The 18,478-nt window shown below is 32.1% G+C and overlaps 2 protein-coding genes across 5 annotated transcripts; one reads left to right on the forward strand and one right to left on the reverse strand.

The window, feature by feature from the left end:
* The first annotated feature begins 2,404 nt into the window (after positions 1 to 2,404).
* Positions 2,405 to 6,241, forward strand: LOC107488767 (spermidine synthase). The gene is made up of 9 exons (XM_016109530.3): positions 2,405 to 2,677; positions 3,758 to 3,834; positions 3,930 to 4,052; positions 4,325 to 4,429; positions 4,587 to 4,659; positions 4,753 to 4,824; positions 4,918 to 5,113; positions 5,282 to 5,405; positions 5,860 to 6,241. The coding sequence occupies exons 1-9, from the start codon at positions 2,503 to 2,505 to the stop codon at positions 5,923 to 5,925; spliced, it is 1,011 nt and encodes a 336-aa protein (XP_015965016.1). The 5' UTR covers positions 2,405 to 2,502; the 3' UTR covers positions 5,926 to 6,241.
* Positions 6,242 to 11,922: 5,681 nt separating this feature from the next.
* Positions 11,923 to 15,756, reverse strand: LOC107488766 (uncharacterized). 4 transcript variants are annotated; one of them, XM_016109528.3, is made up of 5 exons: positions 15,578 to 15,756; positions 13,411 to 15,480; positions 12,695 to 12,896; positions 12,401 to 12,591; positions 11,923 to 12,323 (listed from the first exon to the last, which is right to left on the reverse strand). In XM_016109528.3, exons 2-5 carry the CDS (start codon positions 15,452 to 15,454, stop codon positions 12,286 to 12,288), a joined length of 2,475 nt encoding a protein of 824 aa, XP_015965014.1. In that variant the 5' UTR covers positions 15,455 to 15,480; positions 15,578 to 15,756; the 3' UTR covers positions 11,923 to 12,285. The 4 variants fall into 4 exon arrangements, with proteins under 4 accessions (XP_015965014.1, XP_015965015.1, XP_020998154.1 ...); XM_016109529.3 differs by having other exon boundaries at positions 13,411 to 15,501; positions 15,628 to 15,755; XM_021142495.2 differs by having other exon boundaries at positions 14,215 to 15,756.
* Positions 15,757 to 18,478: the final 2,722 nt, after the last annotated feature.

Raw genomic sequence — 18,478 nt, forward strand, 5'->3', positions numbered from 1 at the left:
TAATTATTTTAATTAAATTATGAGTAAATTAGTTAAATTAATAATTAAAATGGTTAAATAATTGATCTGATTTTCAAAATTTTGCAAAAACCTCATCATTTTCAAGATTGTCTTTTGGTATTTGATTAAGGATGTCATCAGCTACCTAATGAGGTTTTGGCTTATTCCAAGATTCTTCACTCTTGGACGCCAAATCGATATATGCGTAGGTATATATTACCTATTTGTATACGAATTTAATTTTCATATATNAATATAATTAGATATATATATATATATAAAATTTTAAATTAATAATATAATAAAATTAAATTCTTTATATATTACTATTGTTGTTAGATATCCGACAGAGAAACCTGCAACCATGTTTAATTTCATTATCTTGAATCTTTGGAGGTAATTGTATTTGTATACATCTATATACACTGCACGTGGACAAATCCCAAGGGTGACAACTATCGGTTCATGTTTCTTAGCTGAGTACATAAGAATAATTAATTAATTATTCGTGTTATATTCAAATTATTCTTCTCACAACATGATTTAACAAACAAAACAAAATAAAATTTGCACATTCATTTTGTTTCATTTATTGATCACACTATTTTTATTATTAAATGAAATACGAATACATTTTGTTTTATAATTAAAAAGTTTAATTTTAATGCATAAAATAATCATTTTTAGTTTTTTACTAATATGATAAGATAAAATTAACCATCTGTATAAAATCTTTTCATATATAAAAATAAAATTTTTTAAAAAATTATTAGTTTAATACACGAAATTAGATAAATCTCATCAATTCAAAAAATATACTTAGACTACCCCTATAAGTAATTTTGTGGATATTGTTTTGAACTAAACTAATAATATGAATTGGGCTAATTAATACAAAAGTCAGCATTAATGAGAGCTCATTCAATTGAGAATTAAAGATAGTCACCAAAAATTGAGAATTAAAGATAAGGAAGTTGTAACAGTAGATTAAAAAAAATATGATACTCTAGGCAAATTGTATTTTATTTGATTTTTTTAATAGGAGTAGTTAATTAGATTAATTTTGTAGATTAGTCATGAGAGAGAGATAGCATGGGAAAGTGGAAGTGAAGCTGACTCATGCAAAACAAAAAAGGAGGCAATGCAACAAACTACTCAAGTAAAGTGCTCAAGTCAAGGTGTCCTAATCCCAAAGAAACCCTAATTGAAAGCCCTATGATTATTGTTATTGATTTTCACTTGTACTTGACTACTTGTAAAAAATAACCCGTCACATGCACATCACAATAAGGCATTGTTTGGAAAGCCGCGTGCAATCGCTCATATCACCAGTGTCAAATAATCACACACCCCAAACGCATCCGCGAATAAAGCAGATTCTTTTTTCACTTATCGAGGCCCCCACATCCATTGAATTATTATCAGATATTTTTTGATAAAAAAAAATTTTTTCAATGAAAAAAATCTTTTTTTATTTTTTAGCGTGTTTGGCAAATTTCGAATAGTAAAAGTAAAAGCACTAGAAAAATCAGAAAAATATTTTTTTTGAGAAGTTGTAATTTACATCTTTTTTTAAAAGATCTTTTTTTCTTAAAAAAAAAAGATGTTTTTCATGTAATGAATAAACAAAAAAAGTACTTTTATATTGTTATATCCAAACATAATTGATAGATAAAAAATTCTTTTGCATGAGATACCTAAACATAAAATTACTTTTACTTTTTTATAAAATCTTTTAAAAAAAATAACTTAAAAAAAATCTTTAAACTCACCCAAACAAGTCCTAAATCTAATTTAACATCATTAATGCCCGTGTAATATATAATGCTATAATGTTAGATAATTACTCACTTTTAAGATTATTTTATTTATTCTTGTGAATGACAATTTTAAACTCAAAGATTTAATTAATTTTTCGTATAGAGAAGCGTTAAAGATGAATCTTTTTTATTAATTTTAATTAATAATTTATTTTTATATTATTAAAATTTAAAATTTAAAATTTAGTTTTTAATATTTAAATTTAATTAAATATTAGAAAAAAATTATAAATTTTTACATGTAGTATTATTCTTTTATACACTAAAGTATTTAACCATAATGTATTGACATTCGAGAATGCAAAAGTATAAATTACATTGTGATTTAATTAAAGTAAATGACTAATATGAGAATTTTTATTTAAATTAAATAACAGGATTTGAAGCCTTTAAATACTCACAAAAATTTGTATCATGATCGCAGTCTCGTCCAGTAGCAACTTTCGGTAAAGAAAAAACGTAACTTTATTGACTTGGAGTGTTATATGGCAATGATGAAAAATACCCAAATTTAAATTTAAATAAATAAATAAATGCAAAGAGCGTGTGGGTTAACCCACCAATCCACCATTATATAATTAGAGAACAAAACAAGTAATAGGGTGAAAGGTGAACAAAACAAACTAAAGTGTGTGCGCTTCGTGCAAACTACTCATCACAAAACGCTTCACTGACCATAGACATGGCGGCAGAAGAGAGCATAGTTGACTCCACCGATTTTCCCGTCAAGAGGCCAAGGGAGAACGAAGAGAATGGCTCAGCTTCCGCCCTCACCGTCGACGCCGCCGCAAAGGACCCGAACGGAATCTCTGCCGTTATCCCTGGCTGGTTCTCCGAAATCAGCCCAATGTGGCCCGGTTCGGTTTTTTTATACCATCACCCTCCGTATTTCAAAGATGGAAACTTTTCCTTGTTTCTGGTCACCCCATAACTGAAATTTTTAAACTTGCTGCTTTTTTATTTGTATTTTTTTAAATATATTTAACATCTTGTGAAGGAACACGGGTTTTGATTGTTTGGTATATCATTTATTTACTATCAGTTGGCAGGTTTTGTTTTTTGAAATTGACGTTTTGATTGTTTAATTGTTTTCTGTCTCAAAATTATAAAATCTCATCTCAGCATGATTTTTAGTTTGCAGGGGTGTTTACTACATGACTTTTTCTCTCTTGGTTCTGTTGTGTTCTAGATTTTTTTTTAACCCTTTATCATGGATTTTAAGGACTCTGTAACTAAGAGTTGATGATTGGTGTAGTAACTAGTATTTTTTCTGTTAATAATAGTAATTAATAAATAATAAAAAACATGGAGTGTGATTGGTTACTTTAGAACATTTGGAAGTTCTGCTTTCATCTGACTAGAGAGTTAACTTGAATGCTTGTATGATGTAAACAATTTATTTATATATATCTATTCCTGTTTGTATAATCCGCTTTGAGGTTTTTACTATGTGTATGATAAGATGAAGCATGTAAATGAGCTCTACTTAAATGATAGAGAAATTGGTTGGTTAACTGAATGGATTATGCATAAAAGTGCATTTCAGATCTGTGTATTCCATTTTGAGGCACTTAATCATTGTCTTAAATGATTCAACCTTCCTTTTTTTTTTGGCTATATTTTCAACTCACTTTATACTCTATTATGTTGGATTCGCTTCAAGGGCCATCGCCTTTGCTCTGTTATATGAAGATATTTTGGTTGAATAATAGTCTGTTATCATTAATGGAACTACAGAAGTGGATTTTCAAGCTCTTTGCAAGGGATTAAATATATTTGTCTACATCTTATGCCTTTAATTTTTCACAAAACCAAAATGGGATATTATCCTTAGAGTAACTTGCACATTGTTATCAAATGCTTCAGTAAGTTTACAATGTTTGCACCTGTCTTTAGTAATAAGACTCAGAAAGTGGAATTCGGCTGTGTTTTTGCAGGGGAGGCTCACTCGTTGAAGGTGGAAAAGATTTTGTTTCAAGAGAAGTCTGACTACCAGAATGTCATGGTCTTCCAGGTACATATACATCAAGTAAAGTTAAAGTTTCATTTTTTCCCCTATTCATGGTCCTAGTTTTATTTAAGTTGTATGTGGGTGATATCTTTTTGCAGTCTTCGACATATGGCAAGGTTCTTGTTCTAGATGGAGTCATTCAGCTGACAGAAAGGGATGAATGTGCTTATCAAGAGATGATCACTCATCTTCCTCTTTGCTCGATTCCAGATCCAAAAAAGGTCTTTTGATAATTTGAATCTCACCACGAATTTCATACATGTCTATTATGCCTTATTTGTTGCCAAATATGTGTGATAACAAAATCTATTGTGATTTATATATATAAGGTGACTTCTGGTGGACGTTTGGTTTATAATTGCAAGAAAATTTATTTGTGGTTTATTCTCCTTTTTCTGACCCGAGACCTAAGAGATTAGATTGTTTTCCGTTCTGTAACTTTATGAAATTTAACTGTTCTTTCCTTCTTATAATCACCTTAATTTTCTATTAGGTTTTGGTTATTGGGGGAGGTGACGGTGGAGTCCTACGGGAAGTAGCACGCCATTCTTCTGTAGAGAAGATAGACATCTGCGAGATAGACAAGATGGTTGTTGATGTAAGTCCTGGCATTATGACACTTGCTTCCTCGCTCTAATCGATGCTATATATATATTTCACTCGGCCTAAAAGCTATAACGCTTTGATATTTAAAGACCTCTCTAGTATAGCAATACATGTTGAATATTAAAACTGAAATCGTTATACTTTCGCAGGTCTCCAAACAATTTTTCCCTGATGTAGCTATAGGTTATGAGGACCCACGTGTAACACTTCATGTTGGCGATGGTATGATCAGCTACATCTTTTCGGTTTAGAAAGAATGTTCATTAGCTGTTAATAGGACTTCTTTTCTCATGATATTTTCTCTGAATGTTCTAGGTGTTGCATTTTTGAAGGCAGTCCCAGAAGGAACCTATGATGCAATTATAGTGGATTCGTCTGATCCTATTGGTAGGATATACATGTAATGCCTTATAGTTTTTCTGGCCTCGTACATACATAATTTGTTTCGTAAAACTCGGATTATTTTTGATATCCTTGAAGGTCCTGCCCAAGAGCTTTTCGAGAAACCTTTTTTCGAGTCGGTTGCAAGGGCTCTTCGTCCAGGAGGTGTTGTGTGTACTCAAGCAGAAAGTATTTGGCTCCACATGCATATCATCGAGGACATCGTTGCAAATTGTCGCCAGATATTTAAAGGTTCTGTCAACTATGCTTGGACCACAGTTCCTACATACCCGAGGTACTCATTAAATCTACTTTCTATTTTCAAATTTGCTTTCTGCAAAAGATTCATGTATGTTCTTCTGGTTATAATACTGTGACATTTTAATGTACTTTGTGGTTTAGTTATGATGTAGAACTCTAGAAGTGATGAACTGATGATTAATTCGTATTTCTGCCATTGCAGTGGGATGATTGGTTTCATGCTTTGCTCAACTGAGGGGCCTGCTGTAGATTTCAAGCATCCGGTGAATCGCATAGATGAGAATGATCAGAACTTGGCAAGGCCATTGAAATTTTACAACTCTGAGGTAATGCTTCTTCTCCTTCATCATGCTGTTGTTTCCTTAAGTAGCGTTTGTTTTAAGGTACTAAGACGAAAACTGGGAGACTCAATATTATGTTTGTTGGCTCAGAGACTGGTACTGAAATTTTAGTCTTTGTCTCCAAAATGTCAGTATCTCTACTATCTCCAAAAAGTTGAGATACAGGAAACTGAAATTTTTGAGAACGGAGACTGAAATTGTTACCTAAAATACCTCTATTTCAATTAATTAATTCTAACTTTATCCTTTGTGCAAATTAAATTAGAGCTTCATTTTTATTTCAATCTCTATCTCCCACTTTACACTAACACAATACTAAGACTTATTTCAGTTTTTGTCTCAGCCTCGGTCTCCCAGTTTTTGTCTCTCTTTCAAACTCTATCTTATTATTGTTTCCGACTTGTTGACTATTTTCTAATGTGTTCTTTTGTTGTTCCAGCTTCATACAGCTGCGTTCTGTTTGCCATCTTTTGCTAAGAGGGCCATTGGTTCCAAAGCAAACTGAGGGAATTCGCCGGAGATTCAACTTAGCACGTGTCGTCGTCCTTAAAATCCGGCCCGGCATTCACCCTTGGTAAACTAGTCCATTATCTATCTATCAAGGAACTGCGGAATAAGTTTAGAACTTCAAGTCGACATTGAAGAGAGTAACTTTTATTTCTTGAAATGAGTAAGATGATGGATTCAGTTGTTAGTAGCTTTACCCGTTAATCATTATAGATAATGCGCAACCTTGAGAGACCTTAAGAGCACTTTTTTTCTTTAATTTGTAATGCAATATGGTTGTTTTTTAATTTTTACTAATTTGCTTAAAATTGAAACGTGTGCTTAATTTATTTATTTTTACCTTCATGCATTTGGCGTACATCTAATTTTTTTTAGAGTAATATTTCAAATCAATTTCTGAAAAATTTAGTTGCAAAATTTAATCTTTAATAAATTTTAATCACTAAATCAATCTTAATTACTAAATCAATCTTAATTTTTTATTTTGTTAGACAAATTAATTTTTATGACAAATTTTGATAAAGAATTAGATAAATTAATTTTTATTATTATTTAATAAATAACATAATAGTTTCTAAAATTTTTTTAGGTAAATACTTCTATAAATGAACAGTATGAAAAATAGTATAAAAATAGAAATAAAAATTAGTGGTTGAAATTTATTAAAGATTAAAGTATACAACTAGAAGAGTTGAGTATAATTTCTTTTTTAAATAAAAAATAGAAATGCTTGCATTAGATAATTCATAATGGTTACATACCGAAGTAGTGTTTTCCGTTCGTATCTTTGTTTAATGAGATCATTTCTACCAATTCTGTCAACTATTTTTTCTTTTCCACAATATTCACACGATCTTCACAAACGTCAGCAATTAGGTTTCTTGTGAAATTTTTTTTTTGGGTTATTCACGATTTCTTCTAATTTGACAGGTTAAAAATTAATTTGTCGTAAATCAAAATTTTATTTAAAAATTTGATGTTGACCAATAAATGATTACATGTATAATTGAAATTAAATTAAAAAATAAATTAGATAAAATTTAAACATCAAATAATAAGTATCATAGAATTCTCTTTTTTTTAAGGTACGCCGACTAGCTTATTGGACTATTAAGTGATACGTGATAGAGAAAAAATGACTTTTTTTTTTATCGTGGGTCTAAAGATGACACTAGTTATTCTATCAAAGTGTATTTTGGACTCTAGTCTATTTTTATGATAAAAGAGCTAGTTTGGTTCATCATTATCAGCTTTGCTTTTTGTCATTTCTGTTTGTATTTGCTTATTTCATCAAATATAAGATAGAATATCAAATATTGTCATCATGATTCATGAGATAATCATTGATCAGAAAATGCATTACAATGATATTTACTCTTCATAAAGAATATATTATAACCCGCATATTTGGAAACATTGCTACTGTTGCAGCACACGATCACATCCTAAGAGGTCCACGGCCTCCTTTTATTATTATTATTATTATTATTATTATTATTATTATTATTATTATTTAAAAATCTTAATTTAGAATAAACTAGTATGTGTATCCTTACTCTACACGAGATAATATACAAAAATAGAGGTAAACTAAAAAGACAAAGATGCATAAGTCATAACAACCTTTATTGATGTTATTTTATCATTTAATCTTTCAAATTATAAATAAAATTAAGGACATAAGAAATGTAATTTAAACATTAATATGTGAAGAATTATGATAAGGTGGAAACTCAGATGCAGTCGACTTCACGTGAAGTTGATACTTGAGAGTCGTTAGATGATTTGACTGATTTAATTGAATTTTCATCTAATGGTTTTGAGATATCAACTTTACGTGAAGTCGACTTCACCTGAGTTTTCACCTTATGATAAACTTGTATAAAATAAAATGATAAAATTTATAATAAAAAATTATAAAATCTTAAATAAATAGAAACAAAATAAAAGAAATAAAAGAAAATGCTTACAATAACGAATAGTAATATTTTATAATTTATAAAAAAATCAAAAATTAGAAATAACGTACCATAAAAGAAGAAAAAATATTACCAAATAAAAAAACAATTGGTAAAAAAATAAAATTCTCTTCTAACATACATAACTTTTACCATAAATAAGTTATGAAATATAGAAATAGGTAAAATAAAAAATGAAATTGTGTTTTTCAATAAATTAAAAAATATTTATTATCATATAATTGATAGTAGAAATATAATTATTAGACAATAAATTGCAAGAAAATATTAATAGACTTATTATATTTGATATTAAAATACAAAAAAAATATAAACAATAAATAAAAGGGAAAAGCTCTACATCCATGTAAAAAATACATGGATGTTATCCAAGTAACTTCCTCCACATACACGTTCCCCCACTCCACAGTCGTTTGTTATACACGCGCCTCATATAACGTATCGCATTTTCCCTCTTCTTCTTCTTCTTTTTCAACCTAATAAAATTCGTCGTTCTCCTCTGTTCGCGTTTTTCTTCTCTGCTCGCATTCTTCATTATTGATCTGCATTGAATTTAACGTGATAAGCTCTGTCATTCTTCTTTTTCGTTTCCTTCTTCGATCTACACTTCTAAATGGAAACAATGAATGATTCAACTTCAAATCAGTTGAATAAGGTTATTACGTTGAGATAACTAGGAAATGATTGCTGCATGCTATCACAATAATCTTAAACATTGAACAAAGTAAAAGGAGGCCACTGAACCGAACAACATTCATTTGGTGCACCGAAATCACAAAAGCCACCGAACCGAACAATGTACATGTAGTGAATAAATAGTGATCAACTTTCAATCAACAAGAATAGTATTTCTCCTCCTCCTCTTCTTTCTTCTTTTTCTTCTTCAACCTAATAAAATTCGTCGTTTTCCTTTGTTCACGTTTTTCTTCTCTGCTCGCATTCTTCATTATTGATCTACATTGAATTCAACGTAATAAGCTCTGTCGTTCTTCTTCTTCGTTTTCTTCTTCAATCTACACTTCTGAATGGAAACAATGAATGATTCAACTTCAAATCAGTTAAATGGGGTTATTACGTTGAGACAGCTAGGGAATGAATACTATATGCTATCACAATAATCTTAAACATTGAACAAAGTAAAAGGAGGCCACCGAACCGAACAACATTCATTTGGTAAACCAAAATCACAAAGGCCACCAAACCGAACAATGTACATGTGGTGAATAAATGGTAATCAACATTCAATCAACAAGAATAGTATTTCTCCTCCTTTTCCTCCTCCTCCTCCTTCTTCTTTCAAATTTGTGCTCGTAGGTTCTTCTTTTTCTTCAATTCAGTGGATAGTGTAACTAGGACTTTGAAATTAGTTGTTATTCTGTTCAGTACTTCTTTTGCATGGAGAAATACTATTTTTGTTGATTGAAAGTTGATAACCATTTATTCACCACATGTACATTGTTCGGTTTGGTGACCTTTGTGATTTCGGTTCGCCAAATGAATGTTGTTCTGTTCGATGACCTCCTTTTACTTTGTTCAATATTTAAGATTATTGTGATGCGTTTCGGAAGAATAATCCAAATCTCTCTCGTTCAACTGATTTTGAAGTTGATTAATTCATTGTTTCAATTCAAAAATCCAGATCGAAGAAGAAAACGAAGAAGAATCACAAAGCTAATTACGTTGAAGTCAATCCAGATCCATAACGATGAACGCGAGGAAAAAAAGAAGAACAAGAAAGAAAACGCGAGTAGAGAAAAACGGTGAAGCCTATAACGTAAGTAGAGAAGAAGAAGAAATAACGTTTTTTCATAAGAGGAGTGCTAGGGGGCCAGCAGATTTTGTGAGTTGTAGCCATCAATTAGCCATCAATAGTATATTTAATAGTGTGAAATTTCATCTAATGGTAGAGAATCACTCATTTTCTTTTTGCTGGCTAAATGCTGGCCAGCTGGCCCCCTAGACTTTCCCTTTTCATAATGAGTGGGCGCGTATTTTCACTCTCATTAATGCGCGTGACTCTATTTGGGATTGGGCCAACTTAGTTACATGGATGTGTAGCGCGCCCCTAAATAAAAATCTGAAATTGAAAATCAAAGAAAAAAATAAAGAGAAATTTTTGATAAACAACTCAAACATCAACATGTCAATAAATTAAATCAAATAATATATATTTAAATTAATTAAATTAAATAATTAATATAATAAATTAATTATAATCATTTGACTCAATAAAGCAAGTTAAATAAATACAAATATCTTATAAATCATGTAAAAATTATAACACTTTTAAAAATTATTAATCAAAATACATAAATAAATAGATCAAAACAACATTTAAGAGATTAAGACGTTGACAAAAATAACAAAAAATGAGAATAGAAAAGTTATAAAAGATTTAAAAGTTTGACAAAAATAAGAATAACTCATTGTGAAATAATTCCATTTTTGTGAATTGAATTATGTGACATTATGTAAGGTGGTCACGTTAACATGTGTGTTTAGCACGTTAGTCCTTTTAGTCAACAAATCTTTCATATGTAAGGTGGCCACTAATCCTAATGAAATTCAAATGCACTCGGTAGAAGCTAATAGATGTGACAACATGGAAGGAGCAAGTATTACATAATCACGAGTGTCAATGTGCCATGTTTTCAGCCAACCAAAGTAACCAACAAAGACGGTACTATTCTAGTTACCTATGTAAGTTCTGAGATGTCAAGAATATCAGTTCAATTTGTCCTAAGAAACCATACTAAGATCTGCATGAATGCACAAACAAGAAAAGGAAAAATTTCCAAGAAAATTAGAGAACTTACTGAGAAAGGAAAGGGAAGTTATGAAAAGTGAGGAGGCTAAGAAATTCTTATACCATTTTAATAGTTGGGTCTTGGCTTTGCTAGAATAAAAAATAAAAGGAAAATATATAAAAAATAAATAAAACAAATAAAAGTAAAATATATCTTTTGTCCCTAAAGTTTGGCAAAAATTTTAAAAATATCCATAAGTTTTATTTGTTTTAATTTTGTCTCAAAATTTTCAATTTGCATAAAATATACTCCTAACAGCTAAATTTTCAAAAAAATTAAGACCAATCCAATAATAATACTTGACAATTATGTTTGATTTGCTTGTATTGAAAGTTGTTCTTCTATAATTATTGTTGAATTGGTCTTAAATTTTTTGAAAAATTAGCCGGCAAGAATCTATTTGATGTCAATCGAAAACTTTTGAGATAAAATTGAAACAAAATAAAATTTAGAGATTTTTTAAACTTTTACCAAACTTTAGAGATAAAAAGTATACTTTACCGGTTTGTATAAACTCTCAACCGAATAAGAAATAAAACCAAGAAACACACTGATTCACATATGTTCATTATGTTTACCCTGAATTTAAGGCAAAACTCAAGAACCACGGGAACTAAGGAACCACATAAAGAATAGGACCCAAAAGTCACCTATATCGTTCACAATTAACTCCATCAGCATTCTAACTCTACTTTATATTCCATCACCATCAACCTAAACTAACCAACAATCCCATTGGTTCCTTCAATTTTGCCTCATTCCAAAGTCCAAACGCATTCAGCTCACAATAAACATCACAGTAATGAGCAATAAACCTTAGCCCGCATGAAACATGAAATTTATAGATGATTTTTCTAAGAGTAGTTTACAGGATGAAGATGAAGATTAAAGGAGTACCTGAGAATGAGGATGACAAGAAAGCAGGAAGTCTTCGTCGATGGCAGCAAAATGGCGTAGACAAAATGGAAGCATTCTCTTTAGTAAAGACTTGAATGCAAAAATCACAAAATAAGTCTCTCAATGGCTACAATTGTTGGGCATGGGACATGTCAAAATCAACAATTATTTTTTTTATAAAGAGACCAAAAGAATATTACAGTGTTGAATTGAACTAAAGCACTTGTCCCCTAAGATTGTGATTCACAAACAACAACTATAAGCAAAAATAAAACCGAGAGACATTTCGACAATTGCAAACAGCCAAACATATCAATTCACAAGATGAACAATCTTAGCCAAAACACATTCAAGATCCACTAGCTCGTTCTGTTACACTTAAGAGTTCAAGTTTGTAAGAGTTGTACCCTAAATTGGAGCGACACATGCTGCAAAACTACCAAAGACATATAGGCAACTGTACAAGAAGTAACAGATCTAACAAGAATTGGGACATCCTCCTCTTCCCAAAAAGTCCACCTAGCAATTAGCCACTAGCATCAGGAAAACAACTGGAAAATGTAAACAATACGCATTTTCTGTGCTGGGCAATAACGAGGATCATCCACTATCTATTGTCCCTCATCAGCGTAGATTCTACAGACCAAAACAATGGCTCTCTGGATCATCCACTATCTATTTCCCATAATTGAAAATTTCATGATCATCAAACCCTGCAAACAGATGGAAACATGTTAATTAATGGCATTGTCTAGCAAGTAGTTTCCACATCCATTAAAACACAATTTACCTTCGCCCAATTCTTCAGCTTCATCATTTGATGGCCTTATGAGCATTGAGTTAACAGAAGGGTCAAGTACCATCCAATATGAGCTCCCATTCTCTTCAAAGAGTAAATCATTTGGCCTGATCCACTCCTCAACCATGCCAATGCTATTGAAAGATAACGGATCACTCAAATTTTGTTCTTTGCTAGTGAGCCTGAAAGAAAATTAAACAACAGGATATTAGTCTACAATCTATCTAAACTTTTTCTTCGAAAAAATAAAATAAAATCTATTAGTCTACAATGGTCCAAGCTCACATTTGTCTTAATTGTAAGTTGTGCTGAACAAAGGCAAGATCGCTAATATGTTGGCTTACTATAAAATTCCCCGAATTCACTTTTTGTTCGAAAGACATCTGGTTTCTCTTGTACATTGGCAAACTGCATGTCTGACTGAGAATACGAATTGATAAACGGGATAAGTTGGGGCAGCCTCCTCCATATGTTGACCACCATTCAGCTATAAATGAAACACATATTCTTAATGGAAAACAAAGAAACAAACAGAAAAGAAAAAATAAAAGGGAATTCTCACAAAGGGTCATGAGAGAAAGGAAATACTCAAATAGGATAAGTGGCATAATTGTTAGTGTGATAATTCTAGGCCAGTCATATAAACATTATCTCCACCTTTTTTACAGGATTTCAGAATTATGCTGGCAGTCACTCTATGATGTAAACAAGGTTACAACCACAAGGTCAATGGGGAGGTCGACACAGAAAATTTCTCTCTCAGCTCATATCAGTTAGATCGGTTTACTTGTCACAGCATAAGCATTTTATGCAAAAGAGAAGGCAGATATTTCCCCGTTCAGTTTCTCAGTTTTCTACATCTATGCATCATAACTATTTTGAGTAGTGTCTCAAAGATTTAATTTTTTTTCCTATTAAAAGTTATTGAAAGTAGAAGTTAAAACACAACTTGGTTAGTGAATATATATTCCTATCTAAGAGAATAGGTTATTAGCCCTTACTAGGAAGCAGATTATTTCTAGCTCTGATTGCCATCTTTCTCCCGAAATCTCCAGCAGCAGTCTTGTATAAGGTTATCTCCTTGACAATTTTATCTTGGATTCTTGTATCAGGAACTAATCTCTCTATACAATCAAACAACCTTGAGAGAATCTGACTTTGCATATCCCCATGAATACTATAGAAGAACTTTGGATTAAGGTAGAAGCCAGCAGCATGAAGGGGATGATTCCACAACCTTTCCCATCTGTTATGTATAATATTCCAGTACACCATATAATCCTCCCTCTTAACAAGTGCTTTCTTAATAGCTTCTTTTGCCCGGTAAATTCCAGCATAAATGTATCCCATTGCAGGTTTCAACTCACTAGTAGCTATTCTCAGGACCCCCAAGAGAGGAGCTGTTAGACGAACGATCATTTGACATGAGGACCAAAAAACTTTATCACTCAGGATATCTAACATTTCCAAACCTTCTGCTTTCTTTGAGTATGGACAATCCATCCACTCTTGAGATGTGATCATGGTTTGTAACTTGTGTTTGAGATCAACAAATCGTTTTATTGTGGAAAAGTTTGTTGACAAGTGTGAGAATGCAGGATCAACAATATCAGTCCCTAAAGTATACCTTCTAACCATACTCAAGACTGCACTACAATTGTAGACAAATCTAGTTATAGATCTAGCTTGTTCAATCACAATACTAATCCACTCAATATTTCCAAAATCTTCAAATATAAGATCAATGCAATAAGCTGCTGAAGGGCTCCAAAAAAGGGTAGGAAAAGTATCAGTTAGCCACTTACCAGCAACAGCATATAGTTCTTCACCTGGTGTAATCACTTGCAGCACATGTCCAACTCCAATGTCTTCTACTACTTGTCTTATCAACTCATAACACTTTGCAGGAACAAAAATCTCGGTTGAGTCAAAGGTTTTCAAACAGATTATTCCATCGGGAAAACAGGCAAAAAAATTTAGCAGCACTCTACCGGCTTCTGTAGTCAACTGATCAACCAAGATAGAACAGCCTGTCCTCCCCCATTTCAACCTGCACCTCTCTACATCATTCTTCATTTCTTCCACAGAGTATTTCAGGACCCAACCGCGGAGTTCATGCTGCGAGGGACACTCAAATCCCGAACCCCTTGAAGAAATTGCCTCCACCATCTGTTTAAAATAGACTGAGTTCACAGCATCAAAAGGTGCACCAACATAATACAAAAACTGACCTATTGCTGTCTTAATGTCATTGTCAAACCCTTTGGGACCCAATGCATTTTTCTCCACCGCAAGAACAGCTTCAGAATCAGCATCAATATCTGTAGAGTGCATCGGTGTTGAGTTCTTCGTCATTTCTACATTTATACTCATTCCTTCACCAGCAACCACTAATTCATGATTCTCAAACACCTGATTTGAAACCATGGTCTCTTCTTCTTCAGCCTTCTGCTTCTTCCTCTTCTTCGTTGCTGCATTTTTACTCATCCCCTCACCAACATGAGCATCCACTACATTTATACTAATTCCCTCACCAGCAACCACTAACTCATGATTCTCAAACACCTGATTTGAAACCATGGTCTCTTCTTCTTCAGCCTTCTGCTTCTTCCTCTTCTTCGTTGCTGCATTTTTACTCATCCCCTCACCAACATGAGCATCCACTACCTCATCATTCTCATCCACCTGATTTGAAACCAAGGGCATGATCTCTTCCTCAATCTTCTGCTTCTTCTGCTTCTTCTGCTGCTTCTGCTGCTTCTGCTTCTTCCCTTTCTTAATCTTCTTCGTCCCACTATCTTCCAAGCTCTGCTGCATATGAAACGTAACATCCTTGGGAACAAGACTGCAAATGGATCCATTGCCCTTCCTACAAGCAAGATGTTCCTTAACCCTATAAATGCCACCACCATTGAACAACTTCTTGCAATATATGCACTTCAGTTGCTCCTTCTTCCCATTCTTAAACATCTGAACATGCTTCCATGCAGGATCACGTTTCATGGGTGTAACTGGAACCTCCTCAAGGTTTATAATTGAACTCATTTGAATTAACCTCAGAACCCCTCCAACTAAAATCTCAACAACATGCACTGTGTCACAAAATTGAAACTAGACCTACTTGTAAGTTCGAATTCTATTTAATAACAAATGATAAAAAGAGTTCACCTGTACGATTTGGATGCTAGAATTGGGAATACGAGGGAAAAAGAACAAACCCGGGTTAGCGTCAGCGTCAGCGTCGTAACGAGTTCTTTGACTTCTTTCTGTTCGAACTTCAGAGAGGGAAGAGAAGAGAGAAGAGAACCGTGGACGTGTAACCGGATGGACCGGTTAGGGCAAAGAGAGGGATGTATGAAAGGAGGATGTATGACTATGAATTGAATCGGCAAGGTTCCAAAGGTTAAAGGTTATCCGGGTCGGTTTGTTTCTGAGTGACTCGGTGGGAAAAAAAAAACCGAAAGGGAAAAAATCATATTGCTGCAATAGCTTTATTGGAAAACAAAAAATGCTAATATTTCAACTATTAATAAATATTATTCAATTTACTCTTTTTTTAATATATTATTATATGATTATTTATTTTTTATAAAAATTAAATTGTGAAATATATAATAAATTTTTTATTTTATTTATTTTAAATTTATAAACAAAAATTTAATAATCATTTGATCTCGTTTTACTTTTTTTCCCTTTTTCTTCCTATATATTTTCTTTCTTTATTTTTTCACAACACGTAAACACACTATTAACAAAATATTTAAAAATAAGAGTATTTATGGTGTGAAATGGATCAATTTAATATATGAATACACCAAATCAATTCTCAAAAAAAATTAATTGATAAAATAATTCTTAAAGATTATTTTTATTAGATAATGCACTCTACATTAATTTTATCATCAATGAATAACAGCATTTGTCCACATGAAGCGTTAACTTGTTATGTGATTGTTAAATACCAGGTGTATAATGGACAAACAATTTCTATATACAATTACTAAAATTGTGTCGTCTTGCCATTGTTAAAAGTGTTAATATTTATATCGACTAATATATCTTTTTTAGATTTTCTTCGGGACTAAACTGAAAATTTTAAAATTTTTTGAGAATTTAATTGTTTTTTTTAATAATTTGGTGGAGATTTAAATGTCTAAATTTGTAATCTTATCGTATTGCTATTAATATTTAAGTACTCAAAGAAAAAGCGATAAAAATTTAGCTCTAATGGCACCTAACAAGGAAAGCAAGTTATCATCAAATCATGGTGAAAAATGCATGAAAAATGGACAACTGACATTTATCACAAAGTTAGTAGAGACAAAATTGTCGAAAGAGGGCGCCACACATGGAGTAGGGGTTCCTATGAAATTTTGGGTACTCAATCTACAAAATACTATAGATATTTTGGATCATTTTATCACAAAGTTAGTAGAGACAAAATTGTCGAAAGAGGGCGCCACACATGGAGTAGGGGTTCCTATGAAATTTTGGGTACTCAATCTACAAAATACTATAGATATTTTGGATCATTTGATATAAATGAATGAATAAAATAAATGTATTAGGTAAATATTTCGAGGGTTATCTAAAATTGATGTGAGTTGAATCTGAATGTGAGGTTTAAACTCCTTTAGATGATAATGCTGATGTCTTTTCTAATGAGGTGAAATTGTCCAAAATCTTTGAGTGAGGATGAAGGTGATACCTACAAAGAATTTCTATATTTAAGTTAGTAAGAATTTTAGACAGGATTTAGTAGACTGAAATACCTAAGTTAAATGAGATATTTATATAGTAAAAATGACAAGATTGTTATCTTTATGTAACTTATCCACCTATGATAGGTGGTTATTTTTCCTTTTATATATGAGTTGTTAAGATCTTATATTTGAATTGTTGGGCAAATCAATACGTACAATGATTACAACCACCAAAATCACGTCGGGCATACAAATTAATGGGTTCGTTCCTCATGTAGGTCGGACAGACAAAAACGATTTTTTGAACCTTTCTTTTGTGGGTTTGGCTTGTCTACTTTGGGTCTGGCTTTATTATTGGGTCATGGTATGAACAGTGTCCCTGCTTGATGTCGAGTTCGTTCAAGTCGATGTCGAGCATAAGTAGGTCGCCCTTGATTCTTCATCCTGCTAAGTTCACAAATTGTTTTTTCGATGTGATCTTATCTGAAGAGGTTGGCTGACTCGACGTATTTTTGAATTTGTAGAACTCGATGTGATTTTGGTGGTTGTAATGTCCCAGTAACGTTTTCTGTTCCATAACCATTTTTTCGCGCGCTTTTTGGTAACCGTGCATCATTTAAAATGGGATAAAGTTACCATTTTACTCTTATATATGCCTTTATATATACTCGACCCTTCTTTTTTTTTTCATCATCTTTTCATTTTCTCGCCTGAAATATCCTTCATTTTCTTTCGAACTTCAGTCTTTTCCGAAATTGTTTTCTTGCAATTTGCTATCCGTTTCTTGTATTTTTTGCATTTAGTTGGTAATTGTTGGAGTTTCGAATAACCAATTGCTCTTGATTGTGTGAGTGTATTTTAGGAGGTTAGTGTTGCCTCCAATTAGTACTAGCATCAGGGTTGATGTGTGCATTATTTTACATTTTTGCCATCTCTGTGGTGTCTACAATGTCATGATAGCTTTGTTAGGTTTACTGTTGATGATGATGCCGACTTCTTTACAAGCATGACCGGCCTCTTTATTGTAGATCTTATTTTTTTTATAGGTATATAATTTCTATATGTCTCAATTTATAATACAAATCATGCCTTCTAACATGCCAAAAAATTTAGATTGGGTAGACATAACTGTTTTAGGAGTTGTGTCTATGATGGATAGAGAAACCTTAAAAAATTTTCGTCTTAAGTACTTGATTTGTTCTAAACAAGAGGATGAAGAGAAATACACTTTAAAAGCCCCCAATCCTGAGGAGCGAGTTTGCTATGTCCGCTTTAATAGGTCAGAAGATCACTTCCTTTTCATATACGAATGTCTTTTCACTAGGCTCAAGGTTAAGTTTTCTTTCATCGACTTCGGGTAAGACAT

Source organism: Arachis duranensis, chromosome 5 (genome assembly GCF_000817695.3).
Source record: "Arachis duranensis cultivar V14167 chromosome 5, aradu.V14167.gnm2.J7QH, whole genome shotgun sequence".
Classification (NCBI taxonomy): domain Eukaryota; kingdom Viridiplantae; phylum Streptophyta; class Magnoliopsida; order Fabales; family Fabaceae; genus Arachis; species Arachis duranensis.